Source organism: Physcomitrium patens, chromosome 11 (assembly GCF_059467195.1).
Source record: "Physcomitrium patens ecotype Gransden chromosome 11, ASM5946719v1, whole genome shotgun sequence".
Classification (NCBI taxonomy): Eukaryota; Viridiplantae; Streptophyta; class Bryopsida; order Funariales; family Funariaceae; genus Physcomitrium; species Physcomitrium patens.
Genome location: NC_143420.1, coordinates 4,666,668 through 4,685,719, shown reverse-complemented (window position 1 = coordinate 4,685,719; position 19,052 = coordinate 4,666,668). Strand labels below are relative to the sequence as shown.

The 19,052-nt window shown below is 29.9% G+C and overlaps 1 protein-coding gene across 1 annotated transcript; it reads left to right on the top strand.

The window, feature by feature from the left end:
* The first annotated feature begins 15,073 nt into the window (after positions 1 to 15,073).
* LOC112289044 (uncharacterized) lies at positions 15,074 to 18,006 on the top strand. The gene is made up of 3 exons (XM_024533970.3): positions 15,074 to 16,353; positions 16,617 to 17,072; positions 17,475 to 18,006. The coding sequence occupies exons 1-3, from the start codon at positions 15,673 to 15,675 to the stop codon at positions 17,553 to 17,555; spliced, it is 1,218 nt and encodes a 405-aa protein (XP_024389738.1). The 5' UTR covers positions 15,074 to 15,672; the 3' UTR covers positions 17,556 to 18,006.
* Positions 18,007 to 19,052: the final 1,046 nt, after the last annotated feature.

The window sequence follows — 19,052 nt, the reverse complement described above, 5'->3', positions numbered from 1 at the left end:
TGAATTAAATTTAATAATTAGAGAAGGAGAAATCACTATTGAAACATTTGCATCAACTTTCAAGTTGGTCACCAAATAACATTAATATGGTTTTTGAGTATTTTTTCACAATCTATAAGTTGAATTGGAATGAATTATTTTTAAGTACATCAAAAACTTATAATGGCATTTGTATATAAAATTTTGTTTCAAGTAAATGGTTGATTAAGAGTTATAGCTGCTAAAGCTTGCTGATTAGGATTAAGGCTTAGAAAGAAAATTTAAAATTACCTAATTATGAAAGTAATAAAGCAATCACAGTTTATGTATACTTGAGATTAATAAGAAGAATATTTTTGAGTACTTTATATTTGATTTAAGTACTTTTGAATTAAAATTCATATTACATTCTTCTTATAAGGATGAAACAAATTAGGATTCTTGGATACTTGTAAATACAACCTTTCTTTTCTCACCCAGATGCTTGATGCATTCTCAAACAGGATGACATATAATATGACATAAGTTGTGAATCTGACATGAAAGTTTGGAATAGAAGGTATTAGATTGTATTTTTGGTTATTTGGAATTGATAGTGTAAGAAGGTAAGAAAATTGAATTTGGAGTTTTTGATTAAGCTTTGGATAGAGCTTTAGGTGGACCTTCAAGTAGAACTTCAAGTAGATTTTCTACTCATGAACAAGGTATGTACTTTGATCCAAATACTGCAAAAATGTTTAAAGCATATACATTATTTATGCAATTGTAACAGGACAATGATTGCAAAGAAGCTTTAACAACCAAAGCATTACAAGTAGTGGTTAAGAAGATTGACCAATTTGATGGGAGGAATATTTTCAAATGACTTTTGTCATTTGTATTTTAGGTCGATTAAATAATTCATAGTTTGGTAATGGAATATATGCCTATAGCACTTATCATAGGTCAAAAACCTATTATGCCAATTAAAAAGAAAGTACTTAATTACATTGTGCCACTATGAAAAGATAAATTAATAAGAAAGGAACTTTTAGCTATTAAAAGTCAACAACTTAAATAAAAACTAGAAGATATGAAAATAGCATTAGAAAGGTTAAAAAGAGTAAGATTATAAAATAAGGCATGTTTTGATAAGTAACATCAATTAAGACCTAAAGCAATTGAAGAAAGTAATTGGATTTTGGTCTATGTTAGTAGCGTAGACAATAAACATAGTATTTTGAAGAAGTTTTTTAAACAATAGTTTAGACCATATGTGATAATAACTATACATAATAATACAACTTATTTTTATGAGGGCTAAATGGATCAAGGTTAAAAATACTAATTACAAGGAAGTGAGTGAAGATATTCAAATGAAGACAAATAGAAATAAGTATAGAAGACCTTGTTGAAGATATAAATCTTTGAAGATAAAAAGATAATTTTGACTTGTATAACAAAAATGATGAAGAAAATTAAGATGAAGTTATAGACAACATAATATGAATGAAATAAGTTTTGGATTATTTGGTACATATTAAATGATGCATAAGTTCAGAAGAGATAGATATTGAGTGATAACATGACTATATAGTGAAAAATAAAACTATGGATGTTATTATAGAAGAGTTTAGGAGAAAGATGTAGTAGAAAAATAAAAATAAATAATAGAAAGGTAGTGAAAGATTTAAGCTTAATATTTTTTTTTTTATAGAAAAAACTTTTGTTTACTTTGTAGAGACTTAAATGAACCAAATCAAAATAAATGAGATAAGAAATTAATATAGACATATTTAAGAAAGAATTAATAATATGATATAATAAAATTTACCTCAAATTACTAAAAACTAATACTTAGAGATGATTGATTGTCAATCTGGGTCAAAATCAGACCCTAAGGCATAAAATTGAGCCTATACAATGATTTAGGGATATTTTTGGAAGATCAAAGAGAAGGATTTAAAAGAAAACTATAGGATAAATTTTTAGGCATTGGTATTATGTCAATTGAATCAATATTAAGTTTTTGAAGGATTTTTAAAGTAAGTAATATTTTCAGTTGACTTAGATTTTGAGAAATAAAAATATGTTTACAAATTTGAGAGTTTCTTGTATTCTATGGTGTGTGTACAAGTGAATTTTGGAAAATGTGCTTGTGTACTAGTTATAAATATGTGTGAAAATTTTGAAATCAATTGAACAGTTAGATCAAAGTATATAAAGGTTTTTATAGATTGAAGTCTTAGAAATTGGAATTTGAGTGTCAATGAATATTTGTAAGATCTTCAATGATTTATTAATTAGATTAAAGTGACAAAATTTTATGCATATTAGATTCATTTTCTAACAATTAGGTGAAATTTTAAAGTAATTTAGTGGTTCAAAAAGGAGGTATTGGTACTGATAGTTTAGCATTTAGATTGAAATAGGAGGCCATTCAACACCCAATTGGATTATCTTACATTTCTTTCAATTGATGAATGCAATTGATTTAATCTTTCTTATGCTTGTTTCTAACTAAGATATTAAGAAATATATAAATATTAAATTGATATCAATGATTTGATCATGAATTGTTGAAGTTCTATTTTTTTATAAGATTTTAATTAGGATTAGCTTGAGATTTGGTTTAGAACTTGACTAAGATTTTATTAAACTATTTTTAGGATTTATTTAAGATATTAGATTTTATTAGGATTTTATTAAAGTTTGACTTAAGATTTTATTAAGATTTAATTTGGATTTTAATTAGGATTTGACCTAATATTTGATTAAGATTTAATTAAGACTTGACCTAAGATTTAATTGAGCTTTAATTAAGATTTTTATTTTTAGTATTTTTTAAAATTCTTTATTATTTTTTATTGGCTCTTTAAAATTTTCTATTTCTAATATTTTTTAAATTATTATTATTTCTTTAAAGATTTATTTTTGTATTTCTTTAAGATTCTTGTTATTTTCTTTGAAATTAGTTTAGGACTTCTTTGTATTTCTTTTATAACTTCTTCTAAGTTTATTTTGAATTGATGTAAGTTTGATTAGGATTATTAAAGTTTATTTAAAGTTTATTTGAGATTCTATTGGATATGGTAGGATTGTTGTTACATTTCTACTTATCTTCTATAGCTAAGTGTCTAGTATATTTTTGAATAAGACACATATAATATGATAGTGATCTTCTTTTATTTGTATTTTTTGTTTATAAATCAATGGATTTTTTGTAAAGATTTTTTATCGATTTTAATTTCTAATTTTGTTGTTTGGCTCTTTAATATTTTCTATTATGAAAGAATGAAGGCAATCCAACCCTGCTTGGCATTTTTATAAGCTAGTAACTTTTAATTTGGAATATCTTGGTATATTAAAAAATCAGTGAAGGACCACTATCACTCTCTCTTTTGAGACATCTAATCAATGCATATAATCCTACTTGAATTGTAGATTCTTTGATCAAGAAATTGCCATTGCTCTTTTAGTAGGAGTTTAGTTGGAATTAAGAATACCAGTAGATTTCATAGTATTATCTTTTTTGTAGTTCAAATTAATATATTCATTTTTTCAAAGAGGTCTATCTAGAAGCTTGGCAATATAAGAAATAAGATATAGCTTTGATCAATCATTTGCCTTTGAATCTTAGGTGTAGAATAAGAGAAGAGTTTAGTGACTCCCATATTCTTTCTAGAAACAAGTCATTTTTGTGGACTTTGTGAAGAAGTTTTAGACTCTACTTTTGCATTGGTTTATGCATGTGTCTTCATCACTAAAAACACTTCAACATCTTTGAGTCCATATTGATCAAAAAAGTACTTCTTTTTTATGAATCAATTTGAGGCTGCCAATTAATTATCTTAGTTTCAAGTTATAATATTTTTTCTTTTTTTTAGATCTACTTTGTCTACTATGAGTGCAAACTCTTAGGGTGGAGGTCACTACTACTTTTGCGCATAGAATTATGAAACTCCAGGTAGGACAAGTATAAATTATAGAATTGATTTACTTAAGTATTTAGTACAAAAAATATACTTATTGTGCTTTAAATCACATGTTTTGTGAGTTAATAAAAAAACTGTGGTTAATTAAAATAAATAGAAATATTAGTGCAGATTACAATCTATGATAGAAGTTTTTGATACAAATTTTTAAGATAAAAGGTTTTTTCAGAATTTAAATAATATTAAAATATAATCCAATAAAGATAGTTTATTGTCATTTATTTTTTATTTAAGTAGAAATTAAGGAAGAATCTTAGATTCAAAACAATTAAAAAATAATATAAAAATAAAAAATTAATAGCAAGAAAAAAAACAAGAGAAAAGAAAAAAGATGAAAAAGGAAAAAAAGAAGAAACAAAAAAAAAATCCTTACCTTCTCCAAAATTTAATATTATAGATAATGATCCAAAATTATAAGAAGGAATAGCCAAGGTATGGCAAAGTATTTAGCCCAACAAAATTCTTTATTCTTCTTTGTTTTTGTTACAAAAAGAAGCTCCAAATATTTTTTATGTATGTGTTATGAACTAAAATAAATCTCTACTATTTCTAAATTTATCTTAGTTTATAAAAATTTAATTATTTAAAAATCATAATAATTTTCAATTTATAGTTGATTTGTGTATAATAAGTTTAATAATTCTTTCAATTGTGAGCTAGATAAAGCCTCCTAATGGGTGAATTATCTTAATTTATAACTACAAATTAACTCATGAATTGATTAAATAAAATACCTTCTTTTTTTACTAAGAAATATTTTTTTTAACTACTTAAAATCCACACAAACACCTCTATAATAAAATATAAATCACTTAATAAGTAAGAAATTATATACATAATTAAAAAAAATCATATGAGGTTATTTAATTTTTTATATAATTTTTATTTAATTTCTTATCTAATATTAATTACCATTCAAAACCAAAAATTTATCTAATAACAATTCTCCATCAATAAATTATTTTTCATCTATATAATCAAGTTTCATCTATAACTTGTCATCTATTTTAATTCTAATTCATCCAATTTAACCTAATTTATCTAATTTGAAATAATTTCATCCACATCATCTACCTTGGATCTTAATTACTTGAAAAAAGACATTGCAATGAGTTGCAAATAATAACCAATCAAGCTATTAGCTTTGACCTACTGTATATCCTTGTGCAATACCTTCTACTTAATCATCTCAAAAATATAATTAATATTTGTCAAATCTATAGCATTCTTTAAACACAACACTACTACATAATCAATATATGCATAAATTTATATTAGTAGTGTTATAACTTCTGTTTTAAGCCATGCAACACTGATTAATCACTTCACAAAGATGGTACTTGATTGTTTCTCTACAACTGAGAAGCTTGAAGATTCAATATTTTTGATAATCAACCCAATACTCAATAGAATGATATAGTCCAAACAATTATTGATGTTGACACTATCAATTATAAAGTTGCAAGAGATAAAAAAACAAAAGGAACCAAAGATTAGAACTAGTATCATGATACACTTAATTTAATCCTTGAATGGATTATTCAAGCTTTGAATGGATTAATTTTTAGAGTACATATCCGACTCTATAGTGGTTTAAGGTAGGTATTGGAAGAAGATTAGGATAGGAATTTTGGCATCAAGTGGAGTTTTTTTTTTTTTTTTTTTTTTTTTTTTTCCTTGGATAGGAGTGTATACGAGGGGGTTGCTGGAATTTTCAAGATATGAGATTCAAGACTAGTTTGGGATTTTTTATGTCATTTATTGGATTTTTTTTATCTTAAGATTTTAAGAGAAGCTAGATCTTATTGTAAGCTTTTCAATAAGCTTTAGCATACAAGAAGAAGAATTGTAATGAAGGAGATTCATATAAATTTGTGGATGAAGGATTTTTAGAGTTTTCAGGCATGAAGATTTAAGACTAGTTTGGAATTTTCTATACTATTTATTACATTTTTATCTTTTTTTTTTGAATTTTTGAATGAAATTAGATTGTATTGTTAGCTTTTTAACAAGCCTTAGCATGCAAGAAATGAATCTATGGCAAGAAAAATTCTAAAATTTTTGTGGGAAGGGGATTATTAATTTTTTTGACTAATGAGATTGAAGACTAGTTTGAGGTTTCCCACACCTTTTAATGTGTTTTTATTTTTTTGTATTGAGTTTTAGAAGGAAGCTAGATATTATTATTAGCTTTCTAACAAGGCTTAGCATGTAAGAAATAGAGTAGAATCCATAATTTTGCATTTTAATAATCTCCTTCCCACAAAATTTAAAAACACCTAATTAGCCTAGGAGCCATGTATGACCTTCAAATCTTGCTCTATTTCTTCATAATGGCTCTCGAAGTGGTAAAATTTATTTTTACCAAAGTCTTAGAAATTTTTCTGAAAATTTCTAAAATATTTTAAATAAATTTTAAATAAATTCTAAAAAAATATTACAATGGTTTTATAATACTAATATTAGTTAAAGTCTATAATTTCCTACTTTGATTATTTTTATAATAATAAAATCAATTTAAATCTATTATAAATCCTACTTACTATATAACTAATTAAAAAGATAAGAGGTTCTTTCTTATACTTCTTCTAACTACTAACTAACTTTTAAAGTTCTTTTTATAAATTATGTGTATAGATAGAAGGCCAATATAAATATTAACCTTAATAAATATCCCTCAATATTTAAAAAAATAAAATATATAGAATTTTTTATTGACTTATTATGATAAGTGTGAGTAATAAAGAGATTTTGCTTGACTACTTGATTGATTAAGGAAGGTTAAGAGTGATTTAATCCAAATTAAACAAGAGCTAAAATTTCTAAAATTTACATAGTTAATTCACTTATTATGAATTAAAATAAACTTCTAACTAGTGGAGATTTATTTTAGCTCATAACAAATCACAAGAGTTATTTATAAAAGAGCTACTTCAAAAGTCATATATTCCAATTTGAATAAAATCTATGCTAAGATGGTTGTAAAACTTAAACCTTAATTCTTTCATGTGTATACATTAGATAAGCAAACATACCACAAAACTTGCAATAATTAGCCTTTGCTTCTCCTATAAGTCAAGACTATTCGAAGTATTGAACATCATTTTTTAAGCATTCACAAAAGTTGCAATCTTTGTTCTTTCAACATTACTAGTTACTATGGCTTTTTTCTTGCCATCTTGCTATTCTTTTGTTTACTTTAGCTATCCTTGGCATCTTCATCAAAGTTCTTATTTCATCAATCTACTTAACTATTTGAATCCTATCTTCTTTTTGTTGTCATTGTTATAGAAGATACTATGCACAATTTAACAATGGGTGAAGATAGAAAGTTCAATTTGATAATAAAGAAACAAGATCCTTTGTGGACAAGATAGCATGCAAGAAGCTAGAACAAAACAGATTGCAGCTAAGAAGAAGAAGCACCTGGTGGAAGTAAAGATTCTTTTTAAATATCCATTATTAATAGAAGATTGTAAGGTGATTTTAAGATTGTTAGAAATATTTAGAATTAAAAAGGTACTCAATTAGGATTTGATAGAATTAAGATTTGGATGAAAACTCATTAGATGAAATTTTAATCAAAGATGAATTTAAATTATGGATGAAGAATATAGATGAAATATTATTCAAGGATGAATATTTATTTAAGAATAATTTTTTATTAATAGATAAATATTAATTAAAATATAAAATATTATAATAATAATAATAATAATAATAATTTTTAATTGCATGGAATTTTTTGAGTGACTTATTATTATAAGTATTAGTTGGTAGTAGAGATTTTGCTTGACTACTTTGATGATTTAAGGAGATTAAAGAGTTAATTAATCTAGATTGAATAAAAACTAAAAATTCTAAAATTTACGTAGTTAATTCACTTATCATGAAATATAATAAACTTCTAATTATTGAGGTTTATTTTAGATCATAGGCAACAATATCTCTATTTCATCTTTACAATTCTTTACATCTATTTGAACATATTGTTTAAAAATCATTTACCATTGAAGAAAAATAGTCTGAAATTTTATTAAAAATGATACTTAAAGATTTACATGTGCTAAAGTAGTATAGAATATTTGTTACAAGTCTAAAGAAGAAGTTTTAGAAATTATAGATTCCAAATAATCTATAATTTCTTTCTTATATATATATAGATAGTAAAAAAATTACATTCTTATGGTTTTAGCATTTAATGTTGCATTAAAAATAAATCAATACAAATAATTTATGAAGCCAAATATTAGCTTAATTTTAATTGAATCTTCATTTTTGAATACAAATAGGCATTAAATTCAAAGAATTAGTGTAAGATAGAGAATGCATTAACTAAGATGATACTCCACTTAAGACTTAAATATTTTATTTTATTACATATATAATATTTTTATAATAAAATATAAATATAAATAATTATTCTATCCAAAATAGTTATATTTTTCTATAATAAAAAGATATAATAAATTTATAAAATCTATGACTATTATTTATAATATTATTTTAGTATTGAAGGAAAAAATCAAATTTTGACCTCCAAATAGAAGATCTTCTAAATTAAAAGTCTATCTTGATTTTTTATATAGAGTAGAAACAAATATTAATTATAAGAGTTCTAATTCCAAAACTAAAAATTCTAACTTAATGACCTATTTGAAACTTTTGGTAGATAAATTCTAAAAAAATGTCAATTTCTATGGTATCTTACAACAATCAAATGACAAAATTTATTAGAACCAAAATTCAAATTTGATAATAAAAACTTATAGTTCAAATACATGGCTAAAATAGAAGCTATATTATTATGCTTCATATAGCACAAAAGAATAGTCGTCAATGTATGACAAACTTGTATACATAAGACATCCCTCTTTATTGTATTCTTTGCTATTTTAAGACACATGAAACTATTTTATATGGATTCAAGAACTACAAATAAGTACAAAGATTCTGGATCTAAAAAACATCCTTGATACATAAGTTAAACTTTTACTAATATAAGTATGGATCTTAGAAAGCTTTTACGTAGTTGACTTCTAAGCTCAAAAGATTCAAAGTCCTATGGAAATTCTTATATAATACATGCCTATGAATAATATGGATCCAAAGAAATGCTACAACTTTTGAAAGAGAATTTTGGCGCTACACCAAAGTGAGACAAACTAAATAGACCAATTTCCAAAAATAAAAATGTATGATGTGAAAAATTACACATAATTTTATTTTTCAAATCAAATATACAAACTTAAATTTTCTTATTAATATAAGCTAGTACTTTGATGGCCAACGGAATCCTACCTAAACGTGTAGAAATGAAAATGCTTTGAAATACGATGGTTCCTAGCAATTGTCTCAATATCCACTCAAACAATGAGAACAAAGAACGATAGAATCATAAAATTTTGTAACATGGTTTGCACTCCTAAATCTACCCTCAAAGTTATCAAGGCGTAGGTAGTCTTTGTTGTATCCAGTTTTTATCTATGCAACGGGTATACCCGTTGCAAAAAACTGTTTTTTTTTCGTTGTGCAAAAAACGAGGAAAAAACAAAAAGGGTACACCGCAGTCGTCGACACATTGAATGTGTACCATGAGTCAGAAACCCCCCCCCCCCCCAGCAGGGGATCCGTTTCGATTCTGCCTCTGAGGGGATTAGAACCCCTTGGTATTTCACCGCGCGCGCTACTCGGATGCAATTAAATAAAAGGAAAAAGCCAGGATTGCGCAAAGTCCAGGTGGGAAGGGACCGAAGACACAGGCGCGTGATCCATGAGCTCCGGTGCCGCGGATTTCTGTCCGCAGACTAATATCCCCTCCTTTGCACGCGTCCCGGAGTGTCACACTTCGTAGCTCCACCCCTCTGACGGACTCCTCCCTAGCTTGCCAGGTCTGCTGCAGTCACAGGGGGAAAGAGATAGAAAGAGAATCGCTGAAAGCTGAACCCACAAAAACAACAACCCAGTGCGATTCGGCCACTGCAGGCGCAGCAGACTGAAGCCCTGCTATGAAAGCATATCGTGGCCAGTGAGGCACCCAGTTACTGTAGAAATGAAAATGGCTTTGGTATGCACGTATGTTTCCACGGGGGTTAGCGCCAGTTACAACTCCTCAAGCCATACCTAGTCACCTTTCCTCGTCGGACCTGACGTGGATTCCACAGGTAAAGGTCCCGGTGCTCCTCCCCCGTCGCCTGTCACTGTTGTTTCACCACAACTTGGACGTAAGTTCCACCGGTAATAGCCCGTCACGAATTCCACGTCGGATTTGACATAGGTCCTACCAGTGACAAGAACTGATCGTGACATCCTGGAAAGCAGCCTGCTTGGATTGTTGGATGTGAATGAAGGTCTTTTCTGTTCGTGGATGAAAAAGAGACGACTAAAAAGGAAAAAAGGACGTTCGCTAGGCATTGTAGTCTGGATTAAAATATTTATTGTGATTTTGTTTTCACACAATCCAAAAACTTACATCCAAACTCTGATATGTAGGTTGGCTAATCTATGTTTGTATAATTATAAAGTTGTATCAATTGAAAGAAATTATTTAATACCATTATTAGACATGGTATGTAGTTTTAATGTTAATTATATGTAAGAAGGAGAAAAAATTATAATTATCTAAAATACTTTTGTCATGTTTTCTAAATCATTATGTGAAAATTACGTAAAAATTGTAATTATCTAAAATATAATAAAAAAATAAGATTATCTAAAATATAATAAAAAAATAAGATTATCTAAAATATAATAAAATTTATAATTATCTAAAATACTTTGAGTAAATATAACCATTTGTCAAACAAATACTTTGAGTACATTTTTTTTAATAATATGAAGTAGACCTTACTTCTATAGAAGCCATGAGCATTATGTCTATACTAGACAATGATGTTTAAGATTATTAGTAGTAATTGGTTTTGTTGAATTGCAGAATATAAATCTACCTCCAAGATTCAGCATGCTTGTACCAATGGTTGATGAGAGTTGTATTATACTTGTACTTGAGATTGTTGTTAGATACAAATCTAGTTTTCTAATTATTTCATAGAATATCTTTACAGAGAATTTTAAATGTTACTACCCATAAATTAAGATAAAAATTAAATTTAATATTTTTAAAGATTAATAATTATTTTTAACACTTTTTTATCCTAAATTGTTAAGTTCTACAATCAATCATAATTCTTTTTAATTATCAAGTAGAATGTGGTATTTTCAATCAATTTCTTTAGAATGGTACTTTAAAAATATATGTATTTCGTAATGAAGACATCAATAATTTCTTCTTTAAGTTTTGTAGTAAACAAAAACTAATTTAAAGTCTCTTTTTGTTGGTTGATACAAGTTATTTTGTAACAATATGCTATATGTTCAAAGAAGACATTCAAATTAAATAAAATATTTACTTAGGAGCTTACTCATATAGTCTTTTATAATACTTAAGTTGTAATAATTTGTCTTTTTTTAGCAACAGTTTGACTATTGATAAAGATTGTAGAAATTTTATTTTTGATTGTTAACAATTATTTTGCTTAAGAGATTGTATTGATTGTTTAGATTGTTTTCATTCAAAAAGATTATATTGTCAATATCATAACTAATTTGAGAACTTATTAAAACTATTATTGATTATGTTTTATTATAATTAAAAAAATAGTTCTAATTTCAACTAAAATAATCTTTTGAAGTTAGTTTATTAATAGTAATTAAAAAAACTTTACAAAGACTAGTTTTAAATTTCTTGTAAGATTTATAAGTAAATGATTTAAGTGATAGATAAAAGCAAATGCAATCTAATACAAAAACTTATTTTAGCTTTGGTTAAAATATTAATAATTAAAAAAATCTCATTATCTTGACTCATGTATAATGATAATTATAGAACATATTATTATTAACTTGCTCTCATTTATATCAAATATAGTTTTTAATTTATTTGTTGAAGATTTTTTTGATAATTTTACATTCTTCAAGTAATTTTTTCAAAATAATTTATATTAAAATCTTTACCTAATAATTAATAGATAGATAATTAAATAGATTTTGTTTAGGATTTTACTTTTGTATAATATTATGCTTTACATTTTTTGTATAAGTTTAGAATGTATATTTTTTTAGTGATGTCAAAAAAGCTATTTTTAATCAAATATTACATCTTTTATTAAATAAAAAATTAGTATTTATGTATGTCCAATAAAATTGTGCAAATAAAAAAACCGTTGTTTAAAGACAATTTAAAAGATTTTTTAATAAAAATTTATCATTTTTAATATAGTAATATTTTTATTATAATTACTTTTTTTATAATTTAAATTATAAAAAAATACTAATTAATATTTAAATTTTTTTATTTTTGAAATCTTATTAATTTTTATTAATTTTTAGAATATTTTATTTGAATTAAATTTCCCAAACTCATTATTTGATATAATCCCAAATACTAAGGTGTTTGTAGTTGCATTGTTGCTAACACATATAACCTAGCTTTGAGCTACTTTCATGATATGCAACATGTATAGTTGCTATATTACTATTTTTACTATTATTGTTCTATAATTTTTATTTTTAAATTTTAAATACGATATTATCTTCTTTTATTAATTAAATTATTTTTTTCTAAAATCCTAAAGTATTAATATGCTTAATTTTAAAAAAATCTTAGGATTACAAAGTATGATATTTTATTGCAATAATTATTAATAGATATAATTATTTTGTAAAAAAATAGATGTAAATGTATAATTAAAAAATAATTTTTTAATTATATATATATATATATATATATATATATATATAAATATTCCATATAATTTTTTTATCTTCTTTTAATATAATACAGTTTTATAAAGAACATAAAATAATTAGAACAATATCAATAATTTATATAGAATATATTTAAATTAGTAAGTATTTTTTATGAAATACATCATATAAAAATTAAAATAAATTAATAATATAAATAATTTTATATATTATATTTTAGAATATTGATTAAAAAAAAACTTCTTATTAAATGAAAATAAATTCTTTGAAGATTAAAACATCATAATAAGATATATTAATAAAATTTTAGTTTTTATCTACTATTATACTGAAGAAATATATAATATATTGATACTTTTATTTTTATTTGAATCAATGGGTTCAAAAGTATAACTTGTATATATATATATATATATATATATATATTTCAATTTTAAGTTGTACAAATGTATTTAAATATTTTTTAGGATTTAAATTTACTTTAATATTAATAATATATATAATGAATAATATTAAAAATATTAAAAAATAATTATTTATCACTACTATTATTTAATAAAATATTTAAATTAATTCATAGAATTCGAAAAAAATTCAAAAATTCCAAAATAAAAAATAAAGAAATGTGAACGCTTTTTAAGATTAATTATGCAGTTACATGAATTATGCATACACATTGTGCTTATTGTAATAATGATATTAATTCAATATTATTATTGATATACATTTTAATTTATTATGAGAAAATTAAAATACGTTTACAATAACATATTTATAAAAGTCATGTTAAAATAAATTTTAAATAAAATAAAATTTAAAAGTTCTAATAGACTTTTCAAAACAAACACTCAAACAAGAAACAACAAAAAAAATATTGAATGTTTGTAGTCCTGAATTGACTACTTTGTTGTTAAAAAAAATGAAATCACATATATAAAATTGAAAATATACAATACAAAATGTAAAACAAAAATTAGAGTTTTTTTTTACTAAGTTTTGAAACAACATATTTATGCATTCATAATTTCTCCAAGCTAAGCATTAAAACTACAAGAATCCTAATTAATAGGCCAAAAAATGCTCTAAGAGCCCACCAAATAATATATACACTATGCTATTGAGAATAGTGTCCCTCGCTCCCCCTTGCTTGTCCCTCTCTGCCCCTCATAAGAACCTTCACAAAAGGTTAATTATGTGGCAAGCAAGCTCACTATAACTCATATCCATATAATAATGAAAATAATAACTCAACGTAAAATATAAGACATTTTTATATCATAGAATAATATTGACAAAATATCAAATAAAAATTGCTATCTACTACTGTGAATATTCAAACTTATTGATGACATTTGAAAAGTCAAAATATTTTTTATATTTGCATTGCAGTAAATGTATATATATATATATATATGAATCAAACCAGAAAAAAACAAACACATTAGGTGATCTCAAGTGAGAATGTAGGTATAACATGCATGAAAACTGTGTGTGCATGGTGTTGCCACTCTAGAAGAGTATTCCAAACCTATCTTCAATTTTCCAATTTTTCTATGCACAAATCCAAAACAGGGAACTGTCTGCATTTCAGCAAGTGGGTCAAAAGATAAATTTTCTAGAACACCAGGAAAATAAACACATGAAAAAATAGAAATCAACAATGCCAACACAATGTGGCTGAAGATTGTACATCTAAAACACATCTCATGTCTTCATCACATCAGTGCGTTGCCTTTTTTGTTTTCTTTTGTGATGTGATGTGGATTTTCTTTGCAAATCTAGTAACATGGCAAACTAGCTCAGGAAGTGGGAAAGCTAAACTCCTGGGCTGTGCTGAAAGCGGCTGAGATGTGCACCATGGATGCGCCTGTTGATCTTGAAATACAGATGGTAAAAAGAAAATAAATAAATAAATAAATACATCTAAAAACTTGGTTTGACTTCCTGTCTTTGGTTGATTTTTTCCTCGAATGTGAGCTTTGGATCGTGTTCTCAAAGATGCGGGTGCGGTGCCTTTCCTGAGGCTGAGCAGGTCAGCGACAGTGTCTCGAGGTTTGTATTCGATTCAAGCAGTGTTTCCACGACTGAAAGGGATGGAGCAATGCTTGTTCAGCTTCGCAACTTAGGGTGCAGGTGGGTTTAGCCCCGAAGGAGCGGACGAGTTGACGTGGATTGAAGGTGAGACAATAATAGAGAGTGTGAGGTGTGTGCGCTGTGAAAGGTACTGGAACTAAGGCGCTCTGAGGAAATTTTACATTCACCGGGGTTTGTCCGAACCGATGCATGGATGGGAGATGGGCATGCGGCATATTTGGTTGTGGCTGATGAGCATCATGGCGTCATTGCAACCTCGCACCCTGGAGTTTCATGGTAAAACAACCAGTTTGCTCAGGGAATGACAAAGTCGTGACCAGAGAACTAAAAGGTTCCAACAGAGGCCACTGATCCTCGTCGAGCCTCTCCCTTCCGGTGAGTGCTGGTCGCCGTCGTTCGGAAAGCTCGCAAGGGGGCAAGTTGGGCCGTTGGATTGGCCGTCGAACCACATCGGGCCCTGCAGGCTGGCGGGTTACACGGCTCGGTATATCGCAACCGGTCAGGATCAGTTGGTGCTTGTGGTGCAGGCTCGCGAGGGCGAGACGAGGTTGGGGGATTGGGGTTCGGAGGAATGGCCACATGATTGCCTCCGCAGTGCGTGACGAGCATGGGCGTTGCTGGCCTTCTCGTTTTGCCTACATCACGACAGCAACAGCAAGGTAGCACAAGTAGCCGATCGGGAAGGACGAGTGTCTAGACGAGGGCGGGGGGTTGGTGTGGCAGCAATAGGAGCAGTTTCGTTATGAAGTGCGAAGGTTGAGCAGGATAAAGTTGGTGTTACTGTAGTCTACTCTGGCAGAGTTGTTGCGGAGGGAGGAATTGAGGTTTAGAACTGGTGAAGTAGGGAGAAGTTGTGGTGATGTTAACATTAGGAGAAGCGCGCAACATGGGCTTGAGTACAAGCGGGTTCCAGCCCGGCAGGATTCCGAACTTTTACGGGAGGGAGAGCTATGGGATGGTGGGTGGTAATGTGGGGCTGCAGCACTCCCTGAGCGACCTCATGCCGAATACTTCCTTGCAGGAGGAGGTGGTCGAGCATCAATGCGCCGTGCTGCAAGATGCGGATATATTGGGTTTGATGAACGGGAGGGGTTACGGGACGTGTATGACGTCGATGGGGTTTTGGCAGCCGTCCACGGGCATCGACCGGGGGCTCGGATTGCTCGAAGACGTGTTGCCGCAGGTGATTGATCAAGAGAATCACTATAATGCCCCAGTTAGTACTGACTCGTCCTTGCCGTATGGATCAATTCCCAGGGTGGGGCTGGGGGAGACGCACGTCGGTATCTCGTCTGTGCCGTTACAGCACCAGGTTGCCAGAGAGCAGTGGGTAGAAGGAACCCCGACCGCGCGCCAGCCAGTAGAGCGGGATGTCGGTCTAAGTCCGGTTAACCTAAAGCCCTGCAAGATCATAGAGAAGCAGGTGAAGTCTAAGCGGCCCTCAGAGCAAGTTGACCACATTCTGCGAGAGCGACAGCGAAGAGATGACATGACCAGCAAGTTTGCGATCTTGGAATCTCTTCTACCAATTGGTTTGAAAGTAAATATTGCTTCCATCCTACTGCTAGCTCTACTACTTTTTCGATACCTACCTCTCGAATCTTACCGCGCTTATCATTGAATTTACTTCTCTGCGAGTGGTCTTTGGTGGATGTATAAGTGCCCACAATAATCTTCGGGGCTTGTGGGGAGGACGACTTGTATCATTTCACATGTGCAGTAAACTTGGAGTTCGAAGATTGTGGGTTCTTTCAGGTCAAAGTGTTATCTTTGGGAGCTAACATTTAAAAAAACTGGTTTCAGCGTGACAGATCGACTATAGTCGACGATTCTATTGTGCACGTGAAGAATCTGCATCATCGTATCCAAATACTTCAGCAGCGGAGGTTGCAATTGCAACAGGCCGTCGCCGTTAAGTCCGTCGGGAAAATTGCTAATGGATGCCGGAGAGTGGCCTTAAAGGTCTTGCAGCCGTATCCTGTCAGCCCTAGTAAACTACAAGAGAGACCTGTAGCCACTCCAAGGTCTACCCTCCCACAAGAGGAGCTTTCAAAAATCCATTCTCTTCTCCGAAACTGTCTGGAGAAAATAGAGGTTCACGCGGACCTGCCTCACCAGGTGGTCATTGAGCTGGTGTGCCGGCACCAGCCCCGCCTCCAAAGTAACATTTTGCAGTATTTGGAGCACATGAACCTTGATATTACGCATTGCTGCATCACTAAGGTCGCGCATCGGCTCGTATGTGTCATCACTGCAAAGGTGCAGTTTAAACATCGGAACATTTTCAACTCGTTCAGTGGTTTCAATTCTGCGGTTCGTGCACGTTGTGTGTCCACTCGTTAGATGTCCATTCTGAGGATAGAATTCCATGTGTGGCTAATTACTTAGAACCTGAGGTGTCTGGATGCTTGGCTTACTAATGTAAACATTTGTAAATTGGCCGACTCTGTTTACATGTCCCTGTAAATGTCTCATCTATTATGTTAGTATGCATTTAATGTCGTGATTAATGTCAATCTTCAGCAGTAAACGTTTCGTTAGCGGCTGTGGTGTTATCCTAGTGCAAGATTCTTTTACGAATGCGCTTCTACTTCCAGTAAAGTTTAGGGTAGGATATACAGATCTGAAGAAGGTTTTCTTGTTTTCTTGTTTGCGTTCCAGCCAGTGGAGACGACTATGCCGACGAATGACATTGTTGCTGCATTGAAGAATGCGCTGGGATCCGACGAAGCTGTTGGATAACTGTGGCCTACTGTCTTTCTTACCGTCAATCAGTGAGTTTCTAATGTTGGGTATTCTTCTAAGTCGTATATTATTGCAAAGTGCTTGATGCAATACGTTATTAATCGACAAGGATCCATTTGTCGATTACCATCATCAGCTTTCGAGCAATGACTCTGCCTCAGCACGAAGTTGGATTATTTTAATATATTAATCTCTAGCCGCACATCAAAGATCTATCGGTTTGATTATCTTCATGATCGTTCGTTTAGCATAAATCATGATCTTGTAATAACTCAGATTTTTCGAGGTTTTAAGAGCATCCATTATGGATTGTATTCGTCGTATAGATGAAACCAGTCGATGGTATGCCAAATGGAATGCTGGGAACTGGCAGTGGCTGCACCCAGACTAGACCTTAATATCTTTTTTTTATGGTCTTATCCATAAATAGTAAATTTTTATTTTCTTCCCTGCTGTGGTGGGCTTTGCCAACTGTAAAATGGAGAGATTATCTTATCACATGCCATCTTAAATTTGTCCTTTTTATCATATTTGTGAATGGAATGAACGGTGTGTGGATGAAGATCTGAAGAAACAAGCTGTTGGAGGGAATTTAGTGGAAAAGTTCTCTGAGGCCTAAAACTGCAAAGCATCCTCAATCTAAATGAGTATTTTGAATAGATGGATACAGAACCCCTCCAACTTTACAGCTGCAATATTTCGGCATTTGCTTCACAATAGTAACGTTCATAATTACAGTATGCCACTATTTTGGAAAGAACAAGTGATATATCCTGAATAGGTGACATCATAGAAAGGACAAATGCACCTCTTGCTTGATTTAATTTAAACATCGAAACAGTTCACAAGAGTTCAATTCTCAACGCGAACACATTACTCATCTCAACCTCGTAGCGGCTGTTTGAACAGAGATAATCCAGTCCTTGCCTGTTCCTTTCCAAAGCTGACTATTAACCTAAAGCAGTGCATAGGAATATTCTTCCAGGTAGACAAGTTATTTAAAAGTTGAAAAATGAACTTTGTTCACCCTGGTTATAAATCTGTAATCATTTCAGCCAAACCAAATTTGGACAGGAACAAGCAATAGCAACCCAACTGCAACTTGAAACAAGGAATGTAACGGCAAACTTATTAAGAAATGAGTCACCATTGAAAGTGCTTGTGTGCAAATACCCATTAGCATTTACAGCAAGACAAGTGACAAAAATAACTACGTACTAAGATGTTGACACGCACTATTTATGACGTAGCCCGTAGTGTTCGTCACTGTGTCAAATGTGATTGTGAACCAGCTCAAAATGACAGTCAAACAAAAGGTCCTGCACATGTCCATTGGTTAAATGATGCTACTCCGATCAGGTCACCATGATAGATTTGAATGGCCAGCATAGATCTCGGAAACCATTCACGCCAGAATAGATAAAGCACACCCACTAAATATTTGGGCACCGATCTTCCACACCAACCCAACAGGGATGAAGCAGCGCCCCGCCA